The 15,854-nt window shown below is 42.4% G+C and overlaps 1 protein-coding gene across 4 annotated transcripts in view; it reads left to right on the plus strand.

Annotated features, from left to right (window-relative positions):
- Window positions 1-15,854, plus strand: part of ikbkb (inhibitor of nuclear factor kappa B kinase subunit beta) — a 68,427-nt gene that overhangs the window by 17,660 nt on the left and 34,913 nt on the right. For all 4 annotated transcript variants that reach the window (XM_048618701.1, XM_048618700.1, XM_048618702.1 and 1 more), the window contains exons 3-6: window positions 4,277-4,371; window positions 11,252-11,369; window positions 12,433-12,502; window positions 15,295-15,383. In XM_048618701.1, the coding sequence (XP_048474658.1) occupies window positions 4,277-4,371; window positions 11,252-11,369; window positions 12,433-12,502; window positions 15,295-15,383 (372 nt within the window). The remainder of the gene's footprint in view (window positions 1-4,276; window positions 4,372-11,251; window positions 11,370-12,432; window positions 12,503-15,294; window positions 15,384-15,854) is intronic.

Below are 15,854 nucleotides of genomic sequence, written 5' to 3' on the forward strand. Positions count from 1 at the left end.
CAATTAATCCAGCAATGAGCGTAGAATAGAGGCACAATAAAATCAGCAATCATTGGAGTGAAAACTATCCTTTACAGAACATTGTTCTTCTATGTATGAAAGTCTCATGGTTTGTTGCCCATTGTGCTTATTTTATGAGTCAAGTAGTTTAGCGACTTGGTTTAAATGATCCCAAGACACAAGTTCAAATCACACCACGACACCAGGGGAAATTAAATTCTGTTAATTAAATAACTGCAGTGAAAAGCTTGACTTGGTAATGGTGACCATTAAACTAATGGGTTATTGCAAAAGGACTAGCCATATAAATACTGTGACCACAGGAGGAGGTCAGAAGCTAGGAGTCCTGTAGCATATAACTCACTTCTCGACTCCCCAAAGCCTGTTCACCAAATGCAAGAGACAAATCGGGAGTGTGATGGAACAGTCCCCACTTGCCTGGATGAGTGCAACTCCAACAACACTCAAGAAGCTTGATACCATCAAGGAAAATGCAGTCCACTTGATTGTCACAACATTCAGAAGAATTCACTCCTCCGCCTCTGATGCACAGTAGCAGCAGTATGTACCATTTCCAAGATGCACTGCAGAAATTCACCAAGGCACCTTAGATGGCACCTTCCAAACCCACAACCACTGCCATCTCCAAGAACCGGGCAGCAGATAGATATAAAAACCACCACCTACAAATTCCCCTTCAAGTCACACACCACCCTGACTTGGAATTATCACCATTCTTTCAGTGTTGCTGTGTCAGAACCCTGGAACTCTCCCTCCCAACATCACTGTGGATGAGCTTTTATGAATGGGTAATAAATTCTGGCTCAGCTAGCGAAACTCACATTCTGTGAATAAATATTTTGAAAAAGGACACATAGTTGTTCCTTAACTCAGCCAGTTAAGTTACTGATCAGGTGTGCAGAGGATAGATCACCATCATATTTCAAGCATGATTACGAATGGATGATAAATGTTGACTTTTCTGTGAATCAGTCAGGCGGGGTGGGGGGGTGTGGTGGGAAATATGTGAGTGGGGTACAATATGTGAGTGAATGCTGCCTCCTTGCTTTCCTAAAGTAAATGTCAGTGCATTTTAATTAGTAATTGGGGATAAGACAATCGAGTTCACAAGTGCACCTTTAGCTCACTTAAGTCACTGCTTTGTGTTTGGCTCAATGCTTTTGGTTATCTGATGTGTGACACTTAATTGCTTTGTAGTCAGTTATAGAGTCATAGAGTCATACAACACAGAAACAGACCCTTTGGATCAACCAGTCCAAGCTGACCATGTTCCCAAACTGAACTAGTTCCACTTGCCTGTCTTTGGCCCATATCCTTCCAAACCTTTCCTGTTCAGGTACTTATCCAAAATATCTTTTAAATGTTGTAACTGTACCTGCATTCACCACTTCCTCTGGCAGTTCATTCCACCAATGAACAATTCTCTGTGTAAAAAAAAAAAAAAAAAAAAAAAAAAAAAGTTGCCCCATATGTTCTTTTAAAATCTTTCTGCTCTCTCCTTATGCCTTCTAGTTTTGAACTCCCCCATCCTAGGGAAAAGACCCTTGCTATTCATCTTATCTATGCCCCTAATGATTTTATAAACTGCAATAAGGTCACCCCTTAACCTCCTATGCTCCAGTGGAAAAGCCTATCAGTCTACTTTTCTAACTCAAACCCTTTTAAGGGCATGTATTGCAGAATTCGAGTGACCGGAGAGCTTTAAGGTGCATGATATGGATTGTATTGAGACTCTGTGCATTAATATTGATTTCCTGCCCGCAAGGACACAAGAAATCAAAGCTGAGAAAAGGCCCCTTGGACTACAAAGACGATCCTTCTTGTTTCTTTAACAGTCCTACATTCCCAACTGTGGTGCTACTCCGAAAATGCTGTGCTCCCTCCATCCTACCCTTCGGATGCCTAGAATTTCCTCAGTACTGACCCTTTGACAACGCAGAACTCTCTCAACTGATTGCCTGCACAGTGCTCCCTCAGTGCTGCATTGGAAGTATTAGCCCAGATTTTGTGCTGAAGTCTTTGAAGTGAGGCTTGAATCCTTGACTCCAGTATCAAGGTGAAAGGGCTCCTACTGAAACACTGCCAACACTGAGCTGACCAATAGAATGATCTGCCTTTGGTCCTTTTGGCTTTGAATTGAGTCCAGCTCCTGTTTGGTTAAAAATATCCCTTGATCTCTCTAAATTCAAAGAAAGTTACCTGCTAAACTTCTGATGGGAATTTCTGTTGAGGGAGAAGTGAATTCAAAGAAAGCACAGGTGATTAACGTATGTATTTTTCTTGAAGCAAACTGCAACTCCATTAGTGGTCAGCAGCAATCCACTGCAGCAGGATATTATTTCCCTTCCTGGCTGCCTCCCCCCGCTTCTACCTTTTTTGTTTTTGTCCTTGTTCTCTGCTCTGAACTGGTTTTCTGCAGGTGAGCAATGGTGAACAGGGAATGAAGACTATTAGCTAAACTCTGGGCCAGGGCTTCTGCTAAAGCCACTTCATGAAAGCCTCTGATGTAATTCCAGATTGTAAAGCAATGAAAAGGTTGAATGTGTACAGAATTCCCTGAAAGGCAAAGTCTTCCTGAAAATTTCTTGTGAAAACTAATATTAAATGATTATCTGATGTCATTCACTCAAACCAGAAGGTTGTAGTTTGTGAAAAAAAGACTGAAGATTGGATACTTGGCTCGTCCTCTGTTAAACAGGCTCATTTCATGGCCATTGCATATAGGGAGAGGTCATTGTTCCCTGCACATGGAGTGTTTTTTAATGATAGCTAAGCTCCTGTGAAGGTGAGTTCTGAAGAGGTCACTAGGGAGAAGACTCTCCACCCGTGGGGGCTATTCATTTAAAGACTGCTAAGTCATGCAGAACGATCCGAGGCTACAAAATAAAAACAGCATTTCAATCTGCCACCTTCTCCTTTGGTGGCCGTCTCATGTGAGCATAGCCTCGGAACAAGAAGTCCCCCAGTGGGAGACTGTGGATAGATGTGGCGACTAAGCTGGCTAGGGATGTCAGGTGTCATTTGGTCCACGTCCCCACTGACATCCCCTCTTGTCACAAACCCAGCTAACTCTCCTTAACAGGCTGTACTGTTTGGGACAATAACTTTACTCAATTCTAGGTAATTGGACTTGGAAAAGATATTGTGCAGGGAATTCAGATTTCATAGTGACTGGAACAGAATAATAGAGAATAACAGAATAATATCAGATTGCTGCCAGCTCCTTAGTTCATGTTTTCCTGTTAAACCTATTACCCACAGCACTGTAAATTATTTGACTTTAAATATTTGTCTAATTTCCCTTTTGAAGGTTACAGTTAAATCTGCTTCTACGATGTTTTCTTGCAGTTTATTCCATGTGTGCTTAAATCAAAAAGCCTAATTTTCTCTGCAGTTGTTTTGCCAATAATTTTCAATCTGGATTCTCTGCTTATCACTAAAAACAGTTTCTATTTATTTATTCTATCAAAATCAATTATCAGTCTTTGAACTGCCTCTTAACTGTCCCTGCTCAATGGATAAAAATTCCACTTTATCTTGTTTTTCTCACAACTTCACTTCTGGTAAAATTTGGTAGATCTCCTCTGCACCCTCTCCAAGGCCTTGAATCCTTAAAGTGTGGTGCCCAGAAATGAGAGAGTACTCCAGCTGGGATCAAACTGGTATTTTTTAAGGGTTTACCATTGTGTCCTTGCTTCTGTCTTTTATGCATCTATTGATGGAGTAAAGGACCCCAGATAGACTTCTCAACTTGTCCTGGCACCTTCAAAGATTTGCATGCTTATATCTCCTGATCTCTCTCTCTCTCTCTCTCTCTCTCTCTCTCTCTCTCTCTCTCTCTGCTTTCAAAATTACACTATTTCATTTACGTTGCCTCTCATCATTATTCTTACCAAAATAGATCACTTCACACTTCTCTGCAATCATGTCATCTGCCATCTGTTTGCCCATTTTACCAGCCTGTCAGTATTCTCTTTAAGGCTGCCACTACCACCTTCACTGTATACCGCATTTTCAGTTTTCTTATCATTTGCAAACTTTGAAACGATGCCCTGAATACCCAAGTCTGGGTTATGAATACAGATCAAAAAGAGCTGACCCCTGAGGAGCAACAGTGAATGCTTCTCTCCAGTCCAAATGAACCAATCACTGGTATTCTCTGTCCCTTAGTCAATTTTGTGTCTTATAAGCTACTGTCCCATTTAATTCATTAATGAGCTTATTATTTGAGTATTTATTGATGTTTTGCTTTTAGGATACTGGGGAGCAGATCGCCATCAAGCAATGTCGACAAGAGCTGAGCCCGAGGAACCGAGAGCGTTGGTGTCTAGAGATTCAGATCATGAAGAGGTGAGGGCCCTGTCACTTTACCCTCCGTCTTGGCTTGACACAGAGTGAGGGATCTGCCACTTATATCCTATGGATGGATCCAAGGATGATTTGATATCCTCTGACCCAGTTTTGACAGCTTGATGGCTTTTTATGTGAGCGGGTAGCGGTTGAGGCTTTGGAGGGAAGTGGGATGTCATGGTGGTAGTGGAGAAGGGACTCATAATTTTCAGTTGTAACAATAAGATCCATTGTGAAAGGTGCTAGACTGATGGCTAAAACTTGTGGAATTAAAGAAACTGAAAACTTTCAGTTTACAAATGCTTTTCACGATGTTAGGACATCTCAAAGCACTTTGTACCCAATTACATTCTCTTGAACTGCATGTCGAAACACAGTAATGTAGCAAAACTCCCACAAACAACAATATTGTAGGTAATCTGTTTTTGTGATGTTGTTTGAGGGATAAATACTCGTGCAATACTGGCTATAAACAACCACACCCTACATCAGAGATGAAAATGCAAGGTCCCCTCTTGATGCCTCCCCACCTCCCATTCAGCTCCTGCCACCCCGCATCCCAGTCGAAGAATTGCTGACACACTCATTTGAAGAATGTGAATTCGGAAAAGAGGCACATTGTAGCCTCAAGAATCCTGTGTCATTGGAGGCCAAAGATAACTGCCCTGCTGTCCTTTGAAATAGTGGCTTCAAATCTCTTATGTCCTTCTGAAAAGGCATTAAAAATCTCTGGTTTCAAGGCTTACCAGAAAGATGGTATTTCAGACACTGCCTCATTCCTTCAGTACTGCATTGCAGTGTCAGCTTAGAGTTTGGTGTTGAAGTCATGGAGTGGAATTTGTACCTGAAACGTCTGACTGAGAGGCAAGAATGCTACCCATTGAGCCACAGCTGACAACTCAGAGGAAAGAACCAACTGGAGAGAAGGAGATGGTATGAAGCCTTAAAGGAGAAATAGACTGCCAAGATGCAGAGCGTAACTCAGGAAAAGCCCAATCAGATATTGGAAGGGATAAAGTGGTGAGAGTAAAGACCCACTTTCAATGACGCCTTGCTGCAGATGTGACTACAGTGATGACACTGTAGCTTGCAGATATGTGGCAGTATTGATGATGCGAAGGGTCTATCTCTCTCGGTTGATTCCCAAAGCTGAGAGCAAGATTCTGGAAGAGGCTGAATGCCAGAGTAAATCTGCGAAACTATTCATCTCCCCACATGCTGCTGGGTAATCAGACATTTTCTGTGTGACCTGCCCCTGATAACACAGCAGCAAGAGAGAACCAGTGACACAGAAAAACACAGGTTTTATCACAGGAAGGATCACTGGTCCTGAAACATTAACTCTAATTTCTATCCACAGATGCTGCCAGATTTGCTGAGCTTTATCAAACAATTTTGTTTTCATTTCTGATTTCCAACACCTGCAGTTCTTTCAAATTTTACAGATATTATCATTCTCCTTCTCCAATTTTGGAAGCTCAGCAAGAATCAGTCTGAACAGTAGAAATCTCTCTTGCGTTACTATGAAGAGTCTGTCCCATCTGTGTTCAACATGATGTGATCGAATCTAAACTCAGTGTTCCAAACTCAGAGCAGGAAATTAGTTCTTCAAATTGTATAACATCCAAACCACACTGGCTATAAACCATCACAGCCTGTTTAGATATTCTTTCCCTGAATAAACTGCTACTCTGGGTCTTCCTGTGTTATGTTTACTTGGCTTGGTGGTTTCTTTTCGAGATTATTTGAAATCCTTGATGTAGTTAGGACCAGCAGATGACCCTTTGGAAAACTTGTGTACTGCCGCAGTTCTTCTGGTACGTGGGTCTAAGATTAAGGTATTAATAGCTGCCTTGATGTCCCCACACTTATCTCCCATTCTGCTCCTGTTGCCACACGCATATGCTCTCTTCCCACTTTCAACAAAATAGTTGCCAACACTTGTGCATCAAGGATGCAAACTGGGAAAGCATGCTGCGGTGATTGTAACAAGGTCAGCTGGGTGAACCTCATATAATCTGAGTTCCCTGATTGGGGGATGTTAATTTGGTCCAATGAGGGAGCCCTGACTGACAAATAAGAATGGCAGTGTCAGACATCGTATTCACTCTGAGTATCAAGGACTCTCCACGTGTAAATAAAGGGTGAGTTGGTGATAGGATACTGACCTCTGTGGAGTTATTTCAGAGGCACTGCCTTAACCACAAGAATTCTGCACCATTAGAGAGAAATGGATGTGAAATACTTTGAGCTCAGGGTCTAGCACAGGAACAGTGTCAACAAATTGGTGTTGAATTCTGGACCAGAACCTCAAAGCCCACATTAGTAGCCATCCCTTGCCTTAGCAAGGACAGGAAGAAATGTTTGTCATGAATTTCTGAATGCAGCCAACCCTACAATACTTACCCAGACCAGCTGGGTCAGTTTTAGTTCATTCTTCTATGAAAGTCTTAATTTAATGAAAGACTTGCTAACTCTGGGACATTGAATCTGGGACTTTACTTTTAGGTAATATGTAAAGAAGTGATTAGCTTGTGCTGAGACCGCGTGCCCCCAACTCCACCAACCTCTTTCTCTTCTCTCATTCCTGCTTCAGATTCTTCACCAGCAATGGTGATGCCGGTGAAAGTCAAGGAGAAGTGATTCGATTCTCTATTGCTCGACATTGTCATTGCCTTTTCGGGTGCCTTGATGCCACGCTCCGTCACTGTCACCCCATGTCCAGAATTTAGCTCATTTGTCTATATTTAGACCTATCCTGGATGAAGGATGGATATGAGTGGCTGATCTGTCATTTAACTCCTCAGTCTGAAAGCTTTCTAACATACTCCTATGTTACATTCAATTCTTCCTCAGTATTATTATCCCCAGTTTGGCATCCTCCATTTATTTTCCAAATTTTCAATATTTTTATGAACAATTAGCAGAAGTGGTAGATTGGGGAAGAGGAAATCAAATGTTTTTAAGGCCATGTGAATTTTCTTTCCTGTCATCTGCTGGTAGCAATATCTTGGATATTTATTTCAATTTCCAGATCAATCTGACAGTGTTGGCAAACTTACTGTAGATCCTAAGCCCTCAGACGTCAGCTGCCGGTCCCCAGGCATGGACTCTGTGCTAACTCGTAGATAAATCTTAGCCTGACGTTTTTGTGCAGAAACAATGAGCACCACCAGGGCTGCATCCTGTTTATTACAAGAATGTTATTAACATTGGACTTTTATTCATAAATATCCTGGAAAACGTAATGCTATCCAGCAAAAAAAAGGAAAAAGCGACTGGTCTTTGGATGTTAAAGGCTAAATGTGGGACAAATTGTGGTGTCTTCTAGGCTAGAGGGATTGAAATAGAGGAATCAGATTTGGTGGAAAAGAGAGGAGAAATGTTTTTATTGCAGAGGGTTGTGAGGCTGCGCAATTGAAGCTGCCATCACATCAACGTTTAGGATTATGATATTGAGGAGAAAGGGGGATCAAGTGATGTGGGAACAGTGAAATGACATGGGTTCGTTGTTTCTGTGTTGAAAGAGATTCAGTTGCGCTCTTTTTATTCACACATTCAGGATCACTGGGTACCTGTCAAGGCTGCTATTTGAGAATTCCCTCAACAGATCCAAGTTGCTTTCACCAATGTAGGGTAGCAATTAAGGTCATATAAGTACACAGCCCAGAAGCAGGCCCTTCAGTCCAATTCATCCACGCTGACCACGTTTCCTGAACTGAACTAGTCCCATTTGCCTGTGTTTGGCAATATGCTTCTTACACCTGACCTATCCACGTACCTATCCAAATGTCTTTTAAATATTGTAATTGTACCACTTCCTCTGGCAGCTCGTTCCACATACACACCACCCTCTCTGAAAAAGCTGCCCCTCGGGTCCCTTTTAAATCTTTCCCCTCTCACCTTAAACCTATGCCTTTTAGGTTTGGACTCCCCTACACTAGGGAAAAGACTTTAGCTATTCACTTTAACTGTGCCCTTCATGATTTTAAAGACCTCTCAAGGTCTTCAAAAAACTCAAATCAAATTTATGAGACACTATTTCCCATGCACATAGCCATGCTGACTATCCGTATTTGCCTTTCCAAATGTAGATCATGGTCTTTCAGAATCCTCTCTGACAACATACCCACCACTGACGTTAGTCTCGATGTTCTGTAGTTCCCTGGCTTTTCCTAGAGGCCTTTCTTAAACAATGGCACAACATTAGCCACCCTTCAGTCTTCTGGCTGTCATCCGTGGCTGTCAATGATACAAATATCCTCACTAGGGGCCCTGCAATTTCTTCCCTAGCTTCCCACGATATCCCAGGATACGCTTGATCAGGTCCCAGAGATTTATCTATCTTTGAGTTTGAAGACCTCCAGCACTTCCTGTTCTGTATTGTGGACTCTTTTCAAAACATCACATTTTATTTCGCCAAGTTCCCTAGCATCCATGTCTTTCTCCATGGTAAATACTGATGAGAAATATTTGTTTAGGATCTCGCCCATCTTCAGTGGTTCCACGCATAAACAGCTTTGTTGATCTTTAAAGGGCCCTAACGCTCCCGAATTACTCTTTTGCGCTTAGTATACTTCTGAATTTCTTTGGATTCTCCTTTATCCTATCTGCCAAAGCTATCTCATCTCCCCGATTTGCCATCCCGATTTCCCCCTTAAGTGTCCCCCCCCCCCCCCCCCCCCCCCCACTCCTCAAGGGATTCACTTGATTTAATCAACGGAGATCATTTCATTCGTCTTGCCTCAGGAATATTGTCTGCTTTTCCTCATGTTCAAGTACCTGACTAATACTTTTTAAAAATTAATTGTGGAATCAACTTTCACCACCTTGTCGGGTAGAACATTCCACATGCTAACAACTCTGAGTGAAAACATTCCTCCTCATCTCCCATTGCTGAACTTCCTTTTACCAATGGTTTTAATTCTTAATTTCACTTGTTGACCTATTTACCAGAGGAACTAATGTTTCTCAGTATCTAGTCCAGTTTGGCCTCTTTGTAGTGGTCCCCAGCATCATCAGTGCCATCCTTCAGCCAATTTGATCCACTCCATGTGATATCAAGGAACAGTTGGAGGCACTGGATACAGCAAAGGCTGTGGGCCCTGACAACATTGCGGCAATAGCACTGAAGACTTGGGCTCCAGAACTTGCCTTTCCCTGAACCAGGCTGTTCCAATACAGCAACAACGTTGTCACCTGACCGACAATATGGAAAATTGCCTAGATATGTACTCTAAACAAAAAAGCAGGATAAATCCAACCTAGATATTGCTGCCCCATCAGTGTGTTCTCGCTCATCAGTAAAGTGATGGAAGATCAGTAGTGCTACCAAGCAGCTCCTGCTCAGCAACAGCCTGCTCAGTGATGTCCAGTTTGTCTTCTGCCATGGCCTATCAGTTCCTGACCTTAGTACAGCCTTGGGTTCAAATATGAACAAGAGGGCTAAATTCCAGAGGTGAGGTGAGAATGACAGCCCTTGACATCAAGGCCACATTTGACCGACAGCGGTATTAATGAGTCCCAGCAAAACTGGAATCAGTGGGAACGAGGGAGCAAATTCTCTACTGGTTTCAGTCATACCTGACACTTAGGAAGATGTTCGTGGTTATTGGAGGTCAGTCATCCCAGGCCTGGACATCTCAGTATGAGCTCTTCAAGGTGAGGTGTCCTCAGCCCAACTATCTTCAGCTGCTTTATCAATTATCTTCCCTCCATCAGAAGGTCAGAAGTGGGCATGTTTGCAGTTGATTGTGCAATATTCACAACTCCTCAGATACTGAGGCAGTCCATGTTCAAATGCAACAAAACCTGAACAATAACCCGGTTTGGGCCGACAAGTGGCAAGTAACATTCATGCTACACAAATGTAAGGGCAATGACCATCTCCAATAAGAAACAATCTAACCAGTGCCCCTTGACATTCCATGATGTTACCATCACTGAATTCCCTGCTATCAACATCCTGGAGGTTACCATTGACCAGAAATTCAGCTGGATTTGCCATATAAATACACTGGCTACCAGAGCAGGTCGGTGGCTGGGAATCCTGCAGCGAGTAACTCACCTCCTGACTCCCTAAAGCCTGTCCACCATCTTCCTGGTACAAGTCAGGAGTGTGATGGAAGACTTCCCACTTACCTGGATGAGTGCAGCTCTCAACAACAGTCAAGAAGATCAGCACCATCCATGACAAAGAAGCCCACTTGACTGGCACCACATCCACAAGCATTTACTCTGTCCACCGCCGATGCTCAGTGCACACTGTTGCTACTATCTGCATGATATACCACAGAAATTTGCTAAATATCCTTCGACAGCATCTTCCAAACTCTCAGCCACATCCATTTGGAAGGAGAAGGGCAACAGACATATGGGAAAACCACCACCTGCACGTTCCCTTTCAAGCCATTCACCATCCTGATTTGGAAATCTCTCACTGATTCTTCACTATGACTGGGTTAAAATTCTGGAAATCCCTCCCTAACAGTACTGTGTGGGTGTCCCTACACCAGATAGACTGCAGTGGTTCAAGGAGCAGCTCACCACCACCTTCTCAAGGACAACTAGGGATGGGCGCTAAATGTTGCTCGTCCCACAAGTGAATAAAAGTCTCCCATCATCTTAGAAACATCCATACAGTTTCCCCTAAACCTTGTCTGTTCCAAGCAGTGCAGTCAAAACTTGTCCAATCTCTCCTCAGGACTGAGGTCTCTCAAACTAGGGAACATCCTGGCAAACCTCTAAGTTAAGGCCTTCACATTTTCACCTGAAGTATGGCCTAGAATTGTCTACAATATGCTAGCTAAGGCCTGTGATCTACCAAGTTTGCTTTTGTTGATCTTGCAGATTGGGTTAACTCTATTTTAATTTTGCCCAGGTTGAATCATGTCAACGTGGTGGCAGCACGAGATGTTCCCGAGGGAATGCAGAAGCTTGCCCTCAATGACTTGCCCTTATTGGGAATGGAATATTGTGAGGGAGGAGATCTTCGCAAGGTTCGTACTGTGCTCCCAGGAGTGGCTGCTCTGTGCTGTTAATGTTAATTGTGTCACTGTGAGTGGTGTGAAAAGTTGGCAGGTCTGTAGGTTCCAGTTTTTTCCTTCTTTCGTTCCTCCTGTCCTGACGCTTTCTGCTTCCTCCTTCCCTCTCTTTCTGTGTTTCTTTGTGTTCCCCTGTCCTTCTCTTTCCGCATCCTCCCTCTCTTTCCCTGCCTCCCTCTTTCTACCTACCTTCTTTTCTAAATTTTTTTTCTCCTTCCCTTGCTCTATGTTTCACTCTTCCTCCTGTTTCTTCCTTTCTTTTGCTACTTCCCACACTCTCTTTTTTCCTTCCTTTTATTTTCCCTTTCCTGTCTCACTGTTCTTCTTTCTATCACTATTTCTTAACTTCATTGTATTATTCTTGCTCTGCTCACACCATTCTCTTTTTTTGTTTTGATTGGGTTAGATGGGATATAGCATAGAGGAAAGAAGCTTTGGGTTGGGTTGGTGCTTGGCGAAGCTAGTGGTGTTTCCATAGTGCTAATGTTCCGGGTTTGGTTTGGGAAAATGAGAGTGTGGAAACTCATGCCTGCTGATAGGCAAGAAATAAGATGTTGCTGAAAGTGAGCTAGATTGGGAATAGTAGTCAGATCCCTCCAAGGAGGAGATGAAAGGAAAATGAGTTTCCAAAAGACGTAATTATGTGATACTTCAGAAATGTTACAGCTTGTTTATACAAAGATTTCTTTGTTATTTGTGTGATATAATTCATGGATGTGGGTTGCCTCCCTGATAAGACTAGGGATATGAATTGTGGATTGATGTGCATTCAACTCTGTCCTTTGATTTGACTATTTTGTTCAGGACTTTTCATGTGTGTAATTTTGATTCTCTTCATTTGGAATACTGTTTGACAAAATCACTCTGAATCCCTCTTCAATTTGTGACCATCTTAAGTCTTATTATAGCTAGGCTGACCCTCAACTAGTTGAACATTCCCCTGCCTTCGTGAACCGCTTTGTTTCGTATTCTTCTGTGTATTGTCCACTTTCTAAGTTTATTTTCTGTGTTGTTCTAGGTTCTGAATAAATTTGACAATTGTTGTGGGATGCGTGAGAGTCCGGTGCTAACCCTTCTCACAGACATTGGTGAGTACAGTAGGTGTTGTTAAGACTCACCACTGCTCTGCACTCTTAGAAGGGGGTTATAAATGTTGATGGCTTTGCATTACCCTGATTGCTCACTAATGTCAATAAGGAACTTTCACTAGGACTCTTATCAGGGTTAAAGGGTTAAAATACATGGAGAGATTGCATAGAGCAGGCTTCTATTTCCTCAATTGTAGATTACCCCTTAATGTGATTGAAGGATTTAATAAGTTAGATGGAAAGAAACTATTCCCTCTGATAGTCAGAGTCCAGAACAAGGGGCAGAACCTTTAAAATTAGAGAGAATCAGAGATAATGCAAGGAAACATTTATTCACACAAAACTTTCTCCCCTAAAAAGCTGCTGGAGACAGTCCCCTTTCAGTGTTCAGGAGCAAGGAACCAAGACAGATAAATGGAGTTAAAATCAGCTAGGATCCAGTTAAGTTACAGAAAAAGTTCATGGGGCTGAATGGCCTCCTCTGTTCCTGTGTAACACCAGTCATAGGGCTGACTGATTGGAGAAGATAAGATGCATCATTGAGCTGTCGGCTCTTTTTGCTCACTGTGAGGTGAGGTGGTGGGTGTGGGGTGGGGGAGCCATCTTAATTTGTCTAAATTTAAAAATACTTCTAGCACTTCCCGGATGTTGCCAGCTCAGCCCAGTGGTCACAGTGTGGGCTCTTGCATACACACCCTAACTGTCCCATTCGAACAGCCCTTTCTTCCTCCCCCTTAGTTGACTGTGATATCATGCAGCATAATCTTTAGAAGTGACTTTTCAACTAATTGTCGTTTTTTTCCTGATGCCAGCTTGTGTCAACTCGATCAGCACTGCCCTCGTTCCCTGATAGTGAATTTATCCGTTAACTTGGTTTCCTCTCAGTCAGTCAAGCGGTAGCTCATATGTCAAAAGATGTAACTATGACTCTAATTGCAGGAGAATGGAGTCACGTTGAAGAATTATTAATGGGAGGAAGGAGGTTGTGACTCTTGTCTCATTTCCTTCTTCCTGCAATAGAGTATAGGAGCTGAGAAACTCACGTTGCCACTCACTGTTACTCACTGATGCTGATACTTACTGATTACCGGACAAAATTCTGGCTCTCCTAAATGTGCTGCCACTCACATTCCGATTTTCAACGTTTATCTCCAGGTCTTTTCCAGTTTGTTAATTCCATTATCAACTGAATACGAAGAAATATTCTCTTCTTCTCCAGCCTTTGTGCTCTCCCTAACCATATTATGCCTGGAATCAAGTCCACCCATAGAAGAGAACCATAGAATTGTAAAGCACAGAAGGCAGCCATTTAGTACATGCTAACTCCCTGAAAGAGCAGCTCCACTGCCATAACTTCCTCCTATTTCCTTTGCACATTTCTTCCCCTGTAGGACAATTATCCAATTTTCTTTTGAAAGCCACAATCAAACCTGCTATCACCATACTATTGGGTATTGTAGATACTAACCTCTCACTGCATCAAAAAAAGCCTTTCATCATTTTTGTTCTTGATTCCTCCACCAGTGGGATCAGTATCTCCTATTTACTTTGTTCAGGTTCCTATGATTTGAAACCTCAATTAAATCACCTCTTAATCTTCTCTTCTGAAAGGAAATAAATCCAATATCATTGCAGCCAGGAAACCTTATCCATGACCTTGCTGCCAGTTCCTCATCAAGCCATACTTCATTTTGGATGTTAATAGGAATAAATTTGGCAGATAATAAATCTAAATCTCTCCACCATCTTCCCACACCAGGTGGTAACTAATGAGCACAACTTGCATTTATATCGTGTCTGTAAGACAGCAAAATGTTCAAAATGCTTCACATGTAGAATTATCAAACAAAAGTTGACTCTGAACCACATCAGAAAATATTAGGATCAAATGTTTTGCCAAAGAGCTGGGAGGAATAGGTGGTGAAGAAGCTCAGGGAGCTTCTAGGATCATAGCAACTGAAGGCACAGCTGCTAGCCTAAATCAAGAATGTGAAGTAGCCTGAAATGGAGAAGTAGAGGTCTTGGAGAGTTGTGGGGCTGGAGGGAGTGACACAGTTAGGGATCAAGGAGGTACTGGGACAGGAGAATGGCACAAGATAAATACTGCAAATATGGAGATGACAAGGTCAACCAGGGAGAATTTTAAATGATGTGAATGATGGGTTTTACAGGGCTTAGATCAGGACGGTCAAAACTTTTGCCTTATGAGCATGAACCCATGTGTCGTCTCCGTCCCAGCCCCACCTAATTTCTAGATATCTCGTGAGACTGAGACTTGATCTCAGTATTCAGGAAACAGTATGATGACAACACCAGATATATTTTTAAGTAAAGGTATTAAGGGATATGGGCCAAGATAGATATATGGATTTAGGCCACCGATCAGCCATTATCTTATTGAATGATGGAACAGGCTGAAGGGACTGAATGGCCTACTCTTGTTCCTTTTGTTCCTGACATTGTCAGACTCAATAGTAGCCTTGAAAAGGAAGTTGGATAAATACTCACTAGTGAAATAATGGCAGGTTTATGGGAAAACTGTAAGGGACTGGGTCTAACAGGATTACTTTTTGATGGAGTTAGTGTAGGGTCAATGGACCAAATGACGACCTGTACAATTCTGTGAGAGGAAAGGACAGTTGAACGTTGGGGTTTCCATTGATTGAGATCCTGCACTCCATGATGAGATCAAGCAGGAGGCAGTAGAAATGATTTCAACAGGAAGGATGGGTTGTATTTGTGACTGCATGCTCTGCCCGATGTTTTGACTGTTGGAGTCTTTGGCATTTTAGCTTCTGCTCTCAGGTACTTGCATGAAAACAGAATCATTCATCGTGACCTGAAGCCAGAGAATATCGTCCTACAGCAAGGAGAACAGCGGGTGAGTGACACTTGGGTCAGTGTTGGTGGAAATGGAAGCAAAGGAGCAGATGGGCAGCTCCACCAATGTTTAGATCAATAGAAGTGTTGCTTGTTTTAATATTTTGGTACCTGTCTGATAATTATTGAACCAGCAGTAACTGTATATGCTGGCTGAGACGTGACATCATGAAATATTGCCCAGCAGCATTCTTTAGTTTGGTTGCACTGTTTTATATGCATTCATCAGCACTGCTGGCGTTTCTAGCCTACCGTTTATTTGCTATGAGAAGGTGGTGGTGAGCTGTTGCCTTCTTGCTAGTGCACATCAGAAAGCATTTCAGATTCAATCACCTTACTGTGGATCTGGAGTCCCATGTGGGCCAGACAAAATAATGGCAGATTTCCTCCCCAGAAGGACATGTGAACCAATTAGATTTTTACAATCTGACAGTTTCATTATTATTTTTATTTTTTAATTTTTTAACTCTTT

This window comes from Rhincodon typus, chromosome 40, assembly GCF_021869965.1.
Source record: "Rhincodon typus isolate 14 chromosome 40, sRhiTyp1.1, whole genome shotgun sequence".
Classification (NCBI taxonomy): domain Eukaryota; kingdom Metazoa; phylum Chordata; class Chondrichthyes; order Orectolobiformes; family Rhincodontidae; genus Rhincodon; species Rhincodon typus.